This window comes from Heterodontus francisci, chromosome 1 (assembly GCF_036365525.1).
Source record: "Heterodontus francisci isolate sHetFra1 chromosome 1, sHetFra1.hap1, whole genome shotgun sequence".
NCBI lineage: Eukaryota > Metazoa > Chordata > Chondrichthyes > Heterodontiformes > Heterodontidae > Heterodontus > Heterodontus francisci.
Genome location: NC_090371.1, coordinates 121,814,135 through 121,828,203, shown reverse-complemented (window position 1 = coordinate 121,828,203; position 14,069 = coordinate 121,814,135). Strand labels below are relative to the sequence as shown.

At 45.4% G+C, this 14,069-nt stretch overlaps 1 protein-coding gene across 1 annotated transcript in view; it reads right to left on the bottom strand.

Moving 5' to 3' along the window:
• Positions 1 to 12,040, bottom strand: part of LOC137367461 (phosducin-like protein 2) — a 64,365-nt gene extending 52,325 nt beyond the window's left edge. Inside the window, exons 1-3 of the mRNA XM_068028651.1 lie at positions 11,959 to 12,040; positions 11,616 to 11,707; positions 9,940 to 10,060 (exon numbers count right to left, since the gene is read on the bottom strand). Of these exons, the coding sequence (XP_067884752.1) occupies positions 9,940 to 10,060; positions 11,616 to 11,707; positions 11,959 to 12,040 (295 nt within the window). The remainder of the gene's footprint in view (positions 1 to 9,939; positions 10,061 to 11,615; positions 11,708 to 11,958) is intronic.
• Positions 12,041 to 14,069: the final 2,029 nt, after the last annotated feature.

Here is a 14,069-nt window from a genome sequence, read left to right as displayed (position 1 = left end):
CTGATCAATTTCCCACAAGAGGTTTTGGAAAAAAGAGTGACCTTTAAACATTGCGATTTGAAACACATGGGGTATTTTACCACCAGTGAGGGAGAACTGATGTCGGGGTGCAAAGCAGGTGGTATGGCCATGTCAGCGGGCGTGGAAGAGGAAATGCAATTTTATCAGGGCTGTCCAATGAACAGCCGGCAAGCATAGGAGCCAGCCAATAACGCCAAGTGGGCGGGGGCAAGTCCAGGCACCTGAGAAGCAGATGCCATATTTGAAGGGGAGAGGTAGTAATCTGTGGTAAGGCATCACAAGTAGAGGAAACTGAAAGGGAGGACAGACAATGGTGGTGGTTGTGCAATGGCAGCTGCTAGAGGACATGAAACCCATTGTAACTTGCAACACTTACCTCTTAAGGCCTCTCACTCCCTTTACTCTGTATACATAAGATGCATCCCAAAGAGACCTGTCAATCTTTATGTCTCTGATATGTTTGCCAAGTTTGTCCAGCCTCCAGCATGTCACTCCTGTGCTTTATTCACTCTCACCTTCCCATACTGCAATGTTGCTGCTCACAAAGGCTGCCAACTGCAGCCAACCTCACCTGCCACTGAGCTTCCATCTCCTTACAGCTGGCAGGGCTCTGAAGCTCCATTCTTCACGTGTGCCCCGGGAAAAATCGGAAGACCTCTGTAAAATACCTGTTAATTGGTTCTTTAAAAGGCTTAATTGCCTGCCCGATGCCGATAAGTACGGTCTCCACCCAGCAGCCCAGCCACCTCCGGGAAACTCCAACAGTGGCAGGAACCTGTTGAGCTTCATCCCAATGTGTTCCCCTACCATCTTGCCAGCCCACCCACCTCTGTCTCCCTGGGTGCAAGAAAATTCCGCCCATAGTGTACGTCATGCAAGTTTTAAAAAGCTCTGAGATCATAGGTAGTTAAGATGATAATGGGGCGGCTTTGATATTGTTTCCCCATATATTATAAATAATAAGCAATTGCTCAGCATGCCTCAGCAATTGGAAAACACCTCATACTCATTGTGTTGAAAAGCCTTTGATTCCTTTATGGCTATGAACAACGGAAGAAGATAAGACAGAGACACAGGCAGCTAGTCAAGCCCAGAAAAGCTTCCTGAAGAATCGAATACAGAAGAGAGAATGAAAATCCATGGATGTGGGGGAGCATAGTGTGTTCATCATTTTGTATTATTACATGAAGACAATTTGTGATTGAAATAAGTGATCCTAATCTTAACTGGTGCTCTGTGCATTCACAATGTCATAAAATACAACAGTTAATGACTTTAGAAACCAGCAAAGGGCCGCCAAAAAGCTGATAAAAAAAGAAATAAATAGAATGAGAGTAAACTAACCAGTAATATAAAAACAAATTGTAAGAGCTTTTATAGATATATAAAAAGTAAGAGAGTAGCTAAAGTAAACATTGGTCCCTTAGAAGCAGAGACAGTCAAAATTATCATGGGGAATGAGGAAATGGCAGAGCATTGCACAAATATTTTGTGTCTATCTTCACAGTAGAAGACACAAGTTTCACATCGGAAATAGACAGTAACCTAGGGGCTAAAAAGAGTGAGGAAATTAAGGAAATTTTATCAGCAGAGAATGAGTATTAGAGAAATTTAAGGGACTAAAATCTGACAAATCTCTAGGACTTGATGGCCTACACCCTAGGGTTCTAAAAGAGAGAGCTGCATCGAGAGACAGGTTACTGGTGATAGTTGAGCCGAGGTAGGTGAACTCTTGAACCACTTCCAGAGCATGGTCGCCGATATTGATGGTGGATGCACGAGCTATGATTTTCCAAAATTCCTTAGATTCGGGAATGGTCCCATCAGATTGGAAGTTGGCAAGTGTTACACCACTTTTCAAGAAAGGAGGGAGAGAGAAAACAGGGAACTATAGGCCAGTTAGCCGAACATCAGTCATTGGAAAATTGCTGGAATCTATTATTCTTCTCTTCTTTGGCCTCCTTGTCTCGAGAGACAATGGGTAAGCACCTAGAGGTGGTCAGTGGTTTGTGGAGCAGCGCCTGGAGTGGCTATGAAGGCCAATTCTAGAGTGACAGACTCTTCCACAGGCACTGCAGATAAAATTGGTTGTCAGGGCTGTTACACAGTTGTCTCTCTCCGTGCAGTTCTGTCTTTTTTCCTGCCAACTGCTAAGTCTCTTCGACTCGCCACTCTTTAGCCCTGCCTTTATGGCTGTCCACCAGCTCTGGCGATCACTGGCAACTGACTCCCACGACTTGTGGTCAATGTCACAAGACTTCATGTCGTATTTGCAGACGTCTTTAAAGCGGAGACATGGACGGCCGGTGGGTCTGATGCCAATGACGAGCCCGCTGTACAATGCATCCTTGGGGATCCTGCCATCTTCCATATGGCTCACATGGCCAAGCCATCTCAAGTGTCGCTGGCTCAGTAGGGTGTATATGCTGGAGATGTTGGCCACCTTGAGGACTTCTGCATTGGAGATACGGTCCTGCCACCTGATGCCAAGGATTCTCCGGAGGCAGCGAAGATGGAATGAGTTGAGACATCGCTCTTGGCTGACATACGTTGTCCAGGCCTCGCTGCCGTAGAGCAAGGTACTGAGGACACAGGCTTGAAACACTCGGACTTTTGTGTTCTGTGTCGGTGCGCCATTTTCCCACACCCTCTTGGCCAGTCTGGACATAGCAGCGGACGCCTTTCCCATGCGCTTGTTGATTTCTGCATCGAGAGACAGGTTACTGGTGATAGTTGAGCCGAGGTAGGTGAACTCTTGAACCACTTCCAGAGCGTGGTCGCCGATATTGATGGATGGAGCATTTCTGACGTCCTTTCCCATGATGTTTGTTTTCTTGAAGCTGATGGTTCAGCCAAATTCATTGCAGGCAGCCGCAATCCTGTCGATGAGTCTCTGCAGACACTCTTCTGTGTGGGATGTTAATGCAGCATCATCAGCAAACAGGAGTTCCCTGATGAGGACTTTCCGTACTTTGGTCTTCGCTCTAAGACGGGCAAGGTTGAACAACCTGTCATCTGATCTTGTGTGGAGGAAAATTCCTTCTTCTGAAGACTTGAACGCATGCGAGAGCAGCAGTGAGAAGAAGATCCCAAACAGTGTAGATGCGAGGACACAGGCCTGTTGCACACCACTCAGGAAAGGGGTCTGATGATGCACCGCTATGCTGAATTGTGCCTTTCATATTGTCATGGAATACTTAGTAGCTTTGGTGGACATCCGATCTTTGCTAGTAGTCTGAAGAGATCACGTCTACTGATGAGGTCAAAGGCTTTGGTGAGATCTATGAAAGCAACATAGAGGGGCATCTGTTGTTTGCGGCATTTCTCCTTCAGCTGGCAAAGGGAAAACAACATGTCAATGGTGGATCTCTTTGCTTGAAAGCCACACTACGCCTCAGGATAGACACGCTCAGCCAGCTTCTAGAGTCTGGTTAAAACGACTCGAGCGAAGAGTTTCCCCGCTATGCTGAGCAGGGAGATTCCACTGTAGTTGTTGCAGTCGCCATGGTCACCCTTGTTCTTATGGAGGGTGATGATATTGGCATCACGCATGTCCTGTGGTACTGCTCCCTCATCCCAGCACAGGCAAAGCATTTAAAATAATAATAATATAAAAGCAAAATACTGCGGATGCTGGAAATCTGAAATAAAAACAAGAAATGCTGGACATACTGAGCAGGTCTGGCAGCATCTGTGGAGAGAGAAGCAGAGTTAACGTTTCAGGTCAGTGACGCTTCTTCAGAACTGGCAAATATTAGAAATGTAAAAGGTTATAAGCAAGTAAAGCAGGGGTGGGGCAAGAGATAACAAAGGAGAAGGTGTAGATAGGACATGGTCACAGAATAGCTGACCAGAAGGTCATGGAGCAAAGGAAAATAATATGTTAATGGTGTGTTGAAAGACAAAGCATTTAGTACAGATAGGGTGTTAACGGACTGAAAATTGAACAGCCGCAAGTACAAACATGAAAAAAAAACAATGGGTAAGCAAACTGAACAAACTAAGATGAAATGAAATAAAATAAACACAAAACAAATATGTAATAAGAAAAAAATAGCTTAAAATAAATGGGGGGCCCGTCATGCTCTGAAATGATTGAACTCAGTGTTCAGTCCGGCAGGCTGTAGTGTGCCTAATCGATAAATGAGATGCTGTTCCTCGAGCTTGCATTGATATTCACTGGAACACTGCAGCAATCCCAGGACAGAGATGTGAGCAGGGGGGAGTGTTGAAATGGCAGGCAAAGCATTTCATGCAGTGCTGAGAGGAAAGCAGGCTTGGCACTCTTGATTATTTCAGGGGTAATGCTGTCCTTTCCAGGGGCTTTTCCACTGGCTAGAGAATCAATGGCATCACTGAGTTCCGATTTTATTTATTTATTTTTTTTATTTAGAGATACAGCACTGAAACAGGCCCTTTGGCCCACCGAGTCTGTGCCGACCAACAACCACCCATTTCTACTAATCCTACATTAACCCCATATTCTCTATCACATCCTCACCATTCTCCTACCAACTACCTACAGTCGGGGCAATTTACAATGGCCAATTTACCTATCAACCTGCAAGTCTTTGGCTGTGGGAGGAAACCGGAGCACCCAGCAGAAACTCATGCAGACACAGGGAGAACTTGCAAACTCCGCACAGGCAGTACCCAGAACTGAACCCAGGTCGCTGGAGTTGTAAGGCTGCGGTGCTGACCACTGCGCCACTGTGCCGCCAATTTTGTTGGCTGTTCATCCAGCTTATCCATGACTGGCAGAAACTGGCCTGCATTGAGGGCGGTATCAGTGAAAGCATTTTCCCTGGAGTACAGTTCTAGGTAGTGTTCCACCCAGCAGTTTAAGGAAGTCTTAACAGTACACTTAGAAAAGCACAGTATGATTAGAACAAGCCAACATGGTTTTACTAAAAGGACATCCTGCTTGACAATTTTATTAGAGTTTTTTGAGGATGTAACTCGTAAGGTCAATAAAGGGGAATTTCTTGAGTTCTGTGTTGTCAGTCGTTCCCATAAGCAATCTGGTCATCTTACATTTAATGGCCCTATCTGTTGAATAGTGTAGCCTAGGAGTGTCACAATAGTAACATCAAACTACTGTCTACAGGACTGTCGCTGACCTCAGCTTCTCTGGAGATCTTTCCTCTACAGCTTCCAACCTCATAGTCTTGCAACTCCGGACAGCCCGCTTCTACCTCTGCCCTAAAATCCACAAACAAGACTGTCCCGATAGACCCATCGTTTCAACTTACCCGTTCCTGCCATCCATTCCATTGCCATATTGCAGGTGGCGACTGTCAGATCTCCGTTCGGAGATCCGATGTGGGACACTGGTGGGGAGGGGGAAGCATGGAAATTATTTCAGTACGGGCAGGGGAGGTAGTGGAGAAAACAATTGCGATTGGTGGAGGGAATGGTGGGAAGGGGTTGAAAGTAACATTTACTAAACTTTGGGGAGGGAAGGTCAGGTACCCAAGCTAAGTATTTTGGTGGTGGTGGGGGAGGTGAGAGGGCAAGGAATTAAGTAACTGGATATTGGGGGTGGGTGAGAGAGGGGATGGAAACATTTCTTTTATTGTTCAAATAAATTTTAGAATGCCTGTTCCTTTAATTATTGAAGTTCAATGTCAGCGCTGGAAGCCTTTTAAAAATGGCACCTGCCAAGTGGCACTGGACGCTGTTGCCGGGGACGGATCACCTGCCCCCCCCACATCATCAATGAGGGGCGATCTACCCCGGCCATGTAAATAAGCTGCCGTGTATAATATCGCGGCAGCTCCGCGGAGTGAAGCCTGCGCTGGTAGGCCGCCATCTTTTATGGCCGCCACCGAATCCAGGCCATTATTTCCACTGGTTGGGGAATCTAGAACACGGGTGCACAGTCTCAGGATAAGGGGCCGATCATTTAGGACAGAGATCATGAGAAATTACTTCACTCAAAGGGTTGTGAATCTTTGGAATTCTGTACCCCAGATGGTTGTGGATGCTCCATCACTGAATACATTTAAGGCAGGGATAGACTTTTGGTTTCTCAGGGAATCAAGGGATATGGCGAACGGGGGGGGAAGTGGAGTTGAATCCACTTTATTGGATCCACAGATCAGCCACGATCGTTTTGAATGGCAGAGCAGGCTCGATGGGCCATATGGTCTACTCCTGCTCCTATTTCTTGCGTTCTTTTATCTCATGATCTCAACAGGGAATGCTTGGCCCACTATCTGAAAACTTAAAGAAGTACATATGTAAAAGATCATTATCTGGTTCAGGCCACAAGGGGTTACTATTGTTATAAAAGTGCTGGAAATATTCAGCAGGTCTGGCAGCAACTGTGGAGAGAGAAGCAGAGTTAACATTTCAGGTCGATGACCTTTCATCAGAACTGACAAAGATTAGAAATGTAATAGGTTTTAAGCAAATAAAGCAGAGATAGGGGAAAAGAGAACAAAAGAGAAGGTGTGTGATAGGAGAGAGGGCCGGAGGGATTAACTGAGAAGGAGATCATGGGGCAAAGACAAAGAGTGTGTGCTAATGGTGTGGTGAAAGACAAAGCATTAGTGCAGAAGGAGTGTTAATGACAGAATAATGAGCAGCCCTAGCCAAAAGCACAGACATGAAAAAACAGTAGACAGGCACAAGGTATAAAACAAAAAAAGATGGAACAAAATAAAATAAAAATAAAAAAGGGCCAGTCATGCTCTGAAATTATTGAACTCAATGTTCAGTCCAGTAGGCTGTAGCGTGCCTAATTGGAAAATGAGGTGCTGCTCCTGGAGCTTGCATTGATGTTCACTGGAACACTGCAGCAGGCGAAGGACAGAAATGTGGGCATAGAGCAGGGAGGTGTGTTGAAATAGCAAGCGATCAGAAGCTCAGGGTCATGTTTTCAGACTGAGCGGAGGCGTTTCGCAAAGCGGTCACAGAATCTATGTTTGGTCTCCCCAGTGTAGAGGCGACCGTATTGTGTGCAGCGAATACAGTATACTAAATTGAAAGAAGTACAAGTAAATCACTGCTTAACCTGAAAGCTGTGTTTGGGGACTTGAATAGTGAGGAGAGAGGAGGTAAAAGGGCAGGGATTACACCTCCTGTGATTGCATGGGAAGGTGCAGTGGGAAGGGGGTGAGGTGTCAGGGGTAATGAAGGAGTCAACCAGGGTGTCGCGGAGAGAATGACCCCTCTGGAATGCTGACGAGGAGGTGGGGGAAGATGCTTTTGCTGGTGACATCATGCTGGAGGTGGCGGAAATGGTGGAAGATGATCCTTTGGATATGTAGGCTGGTGGGGTGGAAAGTGAGGACAAGGGGAACCCTGTCACAGTTCTGGGAGGGAGGGGAAGTGGGTGAGGGCAGAAGTGTGGGAAATGGGTCCAACCTTGTTGAGGGCCCTGTCAACCACAGTAAGGGGGTGGGGTGGGGGGAGTCCTCGGTTGAGGAAAAAGGAAAACATATCAGAAGTGCTGTTGTGGAATGTTGCATCATCAGAGCAAATGCGTCTGAGACGGAGAAACTGGGAGAATGGAATGGAGTCCTTAGAGGAAGCAGGGTGTGAGGAAGTGTATTCAAGGTAGCTGTGGGAGTTGGTGGGCTTATAATTAATATTAGTGGACAGCCTATCCCCAGAGATGGAGACAGAGAAGTCAAGGAAGGAAAGGGAAGTGTCAGAGATAGACCATGTAAGGATGAGAGAAGGGTGGAAATTGGAAGCAAAGTTGATGACGTTTTCAAGTTCGGGACGGGAGCAGGAAACGGCACTGAGATAGACATCAATATACTGGTAAAGGTAGGGGGAGGGGGACTGAGTAGGACTGCAGCAAGGAATGTTTGACATACCCCACAAAAAGACAGGCATAACTAGGACCCATGTGGGTACCCATAGCAACACCTTCTATTTGAAGGAAGTGAGTGAAGTTGAAGGAGAAATTGTTCAATGTGAGAACAAGTTCAGCCAGGCAGAGGAGGGTGGTGGTGGATGGGGACTGGTTGGGCCTCTGTTCAAGGAAGAGGCGGAGAGCCCTCAGACTGTCCTGGTGGGGGATGGAGGTGTAGAGAGATTGGACATCCATAGTGAAGAGGAGGCGGTTCGGGCCAGGAAACTGGAAATTATCAAAATGATAGGGCATTAGAAGAGTCACGGATGTAGGTGGCAAAAGACTGGACCAGGGAGAAAAGATAGAGTCAAGAAAGGAAGAAATAAGTTCAGTGGGGCAGGAACAGGCTGAAACGATGGGTCTATCGGGACAGTCTTGTTTGTGGATTTTAGGGCAGAGGTAGAAGCGGGCTGTCCGGAGTTGCAAGACTATGAGGTTGGAAGCTGTAGAGGAAAGATCTCCAGAGAAGCTGAGGTCAGCGACAGTCCTGTAGACAGTAGTTTGATGTTACTATTGTGACACTCCTAGGCTACACTATTCAACAGATAGGGCCATTAAATGTAAGATGACCAGATTGCTTATGGGAACGACTGACAACACAGAACTCAAGAAGATACCGATGGACAGTCGGCCATAGTAGGTAGTAGACAGCAGGGCCAGAATTTTCTCAAATCCAAGTTTGTCCCGCTACTGGGAGTGATATCCAGACCTCAGCCTGCACCGATGGGTGACGGAATCCCAGGTGGGATATTACCGGCAACAGCCAATTAAGAGGCCACCCCTGGGACTGCTGCCCAATTGAGGATGGCAGCCCACCTCTCAGAGCTTCAGGCCCAATTAGAGGGCCAGCAGCTCAGCAGCCTTGGCAGCTCTACCAATAGAGGTGGCCACAGCTGAGGCTGCAGGAAGAAGAAGAGAGCACCTCCATCTTGAGGCACCATCGAAGGCCAGGTAAGGTTCTTTGTTTACTTGCTGGGGCCAGGTCGGCAGACCCTGGTGAACGAAGGGTGAACCCTCCAGTGGCAGTGTTGGAGCTGCAGGGGTGGCCATTGTCGCTGGGGTGCCCCATCTATGGTCCATGGAACGGCCATTAAGGAAGGTCCTCACCCCCCCGGAACCCGCTGGGAGGTTGCTACGGTTTACCTGGTGGTCCTGCCACACAGCAGGGGTCCGTCCTGATGCTGGTAAAACCTGGCAAGGGTGGGAAGTGGTTGCTTAATTGACTACTTCATTGGCCACTCGCCTCTGGCAGGCAGCCGCGTTGCTGCTATTCCCTCCATTTGAAATATCCCGTGGCGGGGGGAAGACATTGGGCTTCCCTACCGACGTGTTCTGCCACCATTTTACAAGGCTTCCCACCTCCCAGCCCATCTCCAGAGGGTTGGTAAAATCCAGCCATAGGTGTTGGCAGGTTACATAATCATGATAACCATCACTGCCAACCTCAATTCTATGTTCCTCTAATGTACACTTCCAACAACAGGCAGTAATAGCAATTAAGAGCAATTCCGTTTTTCCATTCTCTAATGCAGCAACACTAATGCCAAATCTGACACTCCTAACTACTACCATGGCAGGGCTTGAACCTGATCTCATATAAAAGCAAAATACTGCAGATGCTGGAAATCTGAAATAAAAACAGAAAGTGCTGGAAATACTCAGCAGATCAGGCAGCATCTGTGGAGAGTGAAGCAGAGTTAACTTTTCAGGTCTGTGATCTTTCATCAGAACATGAAAGGTCACAGACCTGAAACAGTAACTCTGCTTCTCTCCACAGATGCTGCTTGAAGCTGATCTGTTTAATTCTGTGGAATACTCATGGTGTATTTACCCAGTGTGCCATCATTCCTTTTTCTAATAATTTTATATAGGTGCTGTCTTTAAAAGTTACAGTAGAAATCTGATTAACGCTCCATTTTGTTCAAAGGAAATGTAAACTAACATTCAGTTTTATCAGGGATTTCAGTACAAACACGCACTATAATCTATGCCGTCTCTCAATTCTTAGAACTTTTTGTTTTTATGTTCACACAGACAAAATTAATTTTTACCTTTAGCTTCTTCCTGTAAATGTAGGACCATTTCTTCAACTTCATCCCTTGGTTTTTCTTTTGGAGGAATAATGCCAAAACTCCGTAAGGCATCATTCCATTCTGTATCTTCATTGGGATCCTATGGAAAAAGAACAAAATTATAGTGTTCTGGTTTTTGTTTTCAAATTGATAATTGTAATGTTTTTCAGACCATCATGAGTTTACATCTATGTACAAAGTGGGTATAGAAAGATTACTTACAAGTAACAAAAATCAGTCATCATGTGATGCGCTGAATACAAACAGGTCTGCTGTTTGAAAACACTTTTTAATTAATTGGTTCAATGGTCACATTTATACAGGGGGGAATTTTATGCTCTCCCCCGCATCAGGTTTGGCACTTCTGGTTGTAGATGGATGCAAATGCTTCAGCCTTGCCTTTCTCACTGATGTGCTGGGCTCCCCCGTTGTTGAGGATGGGGATATTTTTGGAGCCTCCTCCTTTTGTTAGTTATTTAATTGTCCACCACCATTCATGACTGGATGCGGCAGGACTGCAGATCTTTGATCTGATCCATTGGTTGTGGGATCACTTAGCCCTGTCTATCACATGTGCTTCCAATGTTTGGCATGCAAGTAGTCCAGTGTTACAACTTCACCAGGCTGACACCTCATTTTTAGGCATGCCTGGTGCTGCTCCTGGCATACCCTCCTGCACTCCTCATTGTAGTGTGCGGTATATGCCGGGCCATGAGGTTACAGATTGTAGTTGAATATAATTCTGCTGCTGCTGATGACCCACAGTGCCTCATGGATGCCCAGTTTTCAGTTGCTAGATCTGTTCGAAATCTATAACATTTAGCATGGTGGTAGTGCCACACAACACGATGGAAGGTATCCTCAATGTGAAGATGGGACTTTGTCTCCTCAAGGACTGTGCGGTGGCCACTCCTACCAATACTGTCATGGACAGATGCATCTGCGACAGTTAGCTTGATGAGGACAAGGTCAAATATGTTTTTCCCTCTTGTTGGTTCCCTCACCACCTGCCACAGACTGGGTCTAACAGCTATGTCCTTTAGAACTCGACCAGCTCAGTCAGTAGTGGTGCTACCGAACCACTGATGGTGATGGACATTGAAGAGGGTGGTGGGGGTCTGGAACTCAATGCCTGAAAAGTTAGTAGAGGCAGAGACCCTCAACTCATTTAAAAAGTGTCTGGATATGCACCTTGAGTGCTGTAACCTGCAGGGCTACAGACCAAATCCTGGAAGGTGGGATTAGGCTGGGTGGCATGTTTTACAGCCTCTGCAGACACAATGGGCCAAATGGCCTCTTTCTGTACCATAAACTTTCTACGATTCTATGATTCTAATTATCTCTGGTCTGTCTGTCATAAGAACATAACATAAGAACATAAGAATTAGGAGCGTCAACGTTTCAGGTCTGTGACCTTTCATCAGAACTGGCAACAGGTTGAAAAGAATTAGGTTTTAAGCAATTGAAGGCATTGTGGGGGCGTGCAGGAGAGTGCGGGGTTGCTGGAGAAGACAACAAAAGGGAAGGCGTGTGATAGGGCAGAGGGCAGGAGAGATTAAATAACAAAGTTGTCCTAGGACAAAGGCAAAGAATGTTAATGCTTGTGGTGCATCTAAATATTTAAATGAACAATAATGAGATTTAAATTAATTTACCTGCAGGCGGTCGCCATCCCACGCCAATTTTACGGCTCTCAAATGCACCTTGCGTGCCTTCGGAACTCTGTACAGAGCTCCAAGGCGAGAACCTGGTGGGGAGGGGGGGAGGAATAGAATTTTCAGGGTGGGTGAGCGGGGAAAACAATTTTTATTGGCTGTGGGGATGGTGGGAAGGGGTTGTGGGTCAAAGGGAACAAATTTCGAGGGGGAAGTTCAGGATATTAATCAAAGTTTATTATGGGGGAAGAGGGCAATTAATATATAAATTACCCGTTGCAGGGTGGGAGACGGGATTTAGAGTTGAAATTAAAATTTATTTTCATTTCCCAGAGATCCGGACCTTTAAATTTTAAATTGTATCTGAAGGGCTTGAAGCCCTTTAAAAATGGCGCCAGGGCCTGCACGGTGGCACTGGACGGCATTCTCGGGGATGCGGCGGCCGCCCCCTCTACATGTTGAGGGGCGACCGGTCAGCCCCCTCTATTTAAATCAGCCCACGCGGAAGGCTGCCAAGTTTAAAGCGTGCTGCCGCAGTGCACGGCACACGATTAAAATCCAGCCCACGGTCTTCTTTTATTGAATTCTGTAAAATCCATGGACGATTTTGTCAATTTTTGCACAATATTCATAGTCAAGACCACTGCTGCCACAATTTCTCTATTAATTGTCAAAAGAAATGCTTGTGGATACAGCTGGACTATGTTTTCTGTTAATATAATTAATGAGCACATTTGTACAACATTGCTGAACATTTTTTTTCCAAAGCAGCACATATGTTGCACACCCATCTACAAGCACTAAAACAAAATTACCCTCCTAGTATTAATTCTGTTTGCTGCTTATCAAGGATTTGGAATATCAATGCTGAAAAATGAAATATTTTCCATTCATTGCAGCTACTACAAGCCTCAAATGCTGTTGGATGAAGTTAAATGTTGAGCAAGGCTGCCTCTACCCTGCCCTAATAGTGTTTTAAATCCAGACTTTAACTTAGGATGCCAGTCATGCAGGCAGGAATCAAGGTGGGCATAGGCTCTGTCAGTCTCCCACCCAAAAACCAGTGGAAATCAGCAGTTGGATGGTGTGCAGAAGAATAATGTTGGGCAGCAGGAGGCCACTGCTTGGCATTCCTGCTTCCTGTAGCTCCATTGGGGTCATAAAAGGAGAGACACTTACCTTTTGCAGCCTTTTCTAGCTCTGACTCCTCTTCTCGCTAGATGGACCTGGCAGAAAAGCCACAACGGCTTCTCTGTGCAGGATTCTGATTAAAAAAGAAGTCAGGATTATGTCATCAGAGGCTGATCTGCATGTTTAAAGAAGAACCTCATGGGTTTCCAGTGGACACTTCCTCAGCAGTTAAAAATTAGAAACCTGGGAAGACCCACAGTCAAGTTTAAAAGCCACCTGCCTGATTTTACCAGGTGAGCAGGATTAAAATCACCTCTTTCATCTCAGAAATGCAACCCCATTGAACTATTGTAATCATTCTATTTCCCATACCATCCACATGGCATTTCTCATTTAAGTGCTAATACAGTGCTACACTCAGCCTACAATCTGGCTTTGGACGATCCAAATTCATTTCAATTAGAATGCATGCAGAAAGAGGAGATTTTTCATCCTATCAATCTGAGCTACATTCAAACCCAGGTTAAAAAGATGAAGGGACAGTATTCAGTGCCATTCGGTGCTTCTGACTCGATTTTCAGAAAATTCAAACAGTTCTTTTTACCTGCATGGTGCTTTTCTTTTCCTTTTCCTGAAAAAGTCATCCACAGTAGAAGATTATTAAAGAGCCCAAGGGAAAACTTAAGAAAATATGACAAAACTTTTCTGACTAGATGCAGAAACACTCTTCAAACAGAATACAATCCATTTCAAAATACAAAAAACAATGGAAAACATTAGTACTTGAGATGATTCAAGGTTAGCGGAGCCACTGAAAACTTTATCAGCTGATGAAAAGGTATCAAGTAACTGCCTAACAACTGTAAATAAATAAGATATATCACAATGACACATTCCAATCCTCGAACTCTGCAATCACAACAATCCTGGTTTGAATTTATACTTCTTCAGTGATGTCACAGTATATAGTGGTAACTGTGTTACAACTATTGTGACAAAACAATCCCTGTAGGGAATAACTATCTGACAGAAATCACCAAACTAACAGCAGATGCCATCTTATAGAATCATAAAATCTTACTGCACAGAAGAAAGCCATTTCACATATTGTGTCTATGCCCCTTTGAAAGAGTAGTCCAATTAGTCCCACACCCTTGCTCTTTCTCCATTGCCCTGCAAAGTTTTCCTTTTCAAGTATATACCTAAACCTGTTTTGAAAGTTGCCATGGTCCCCACTGTTTATTGTCTGCGATATGTGGTAGACACTGCAACTGAGAAATTTAAGAGTAGTTTTAGTTCAAAAGAGTACTCTCCTCCTTCCAA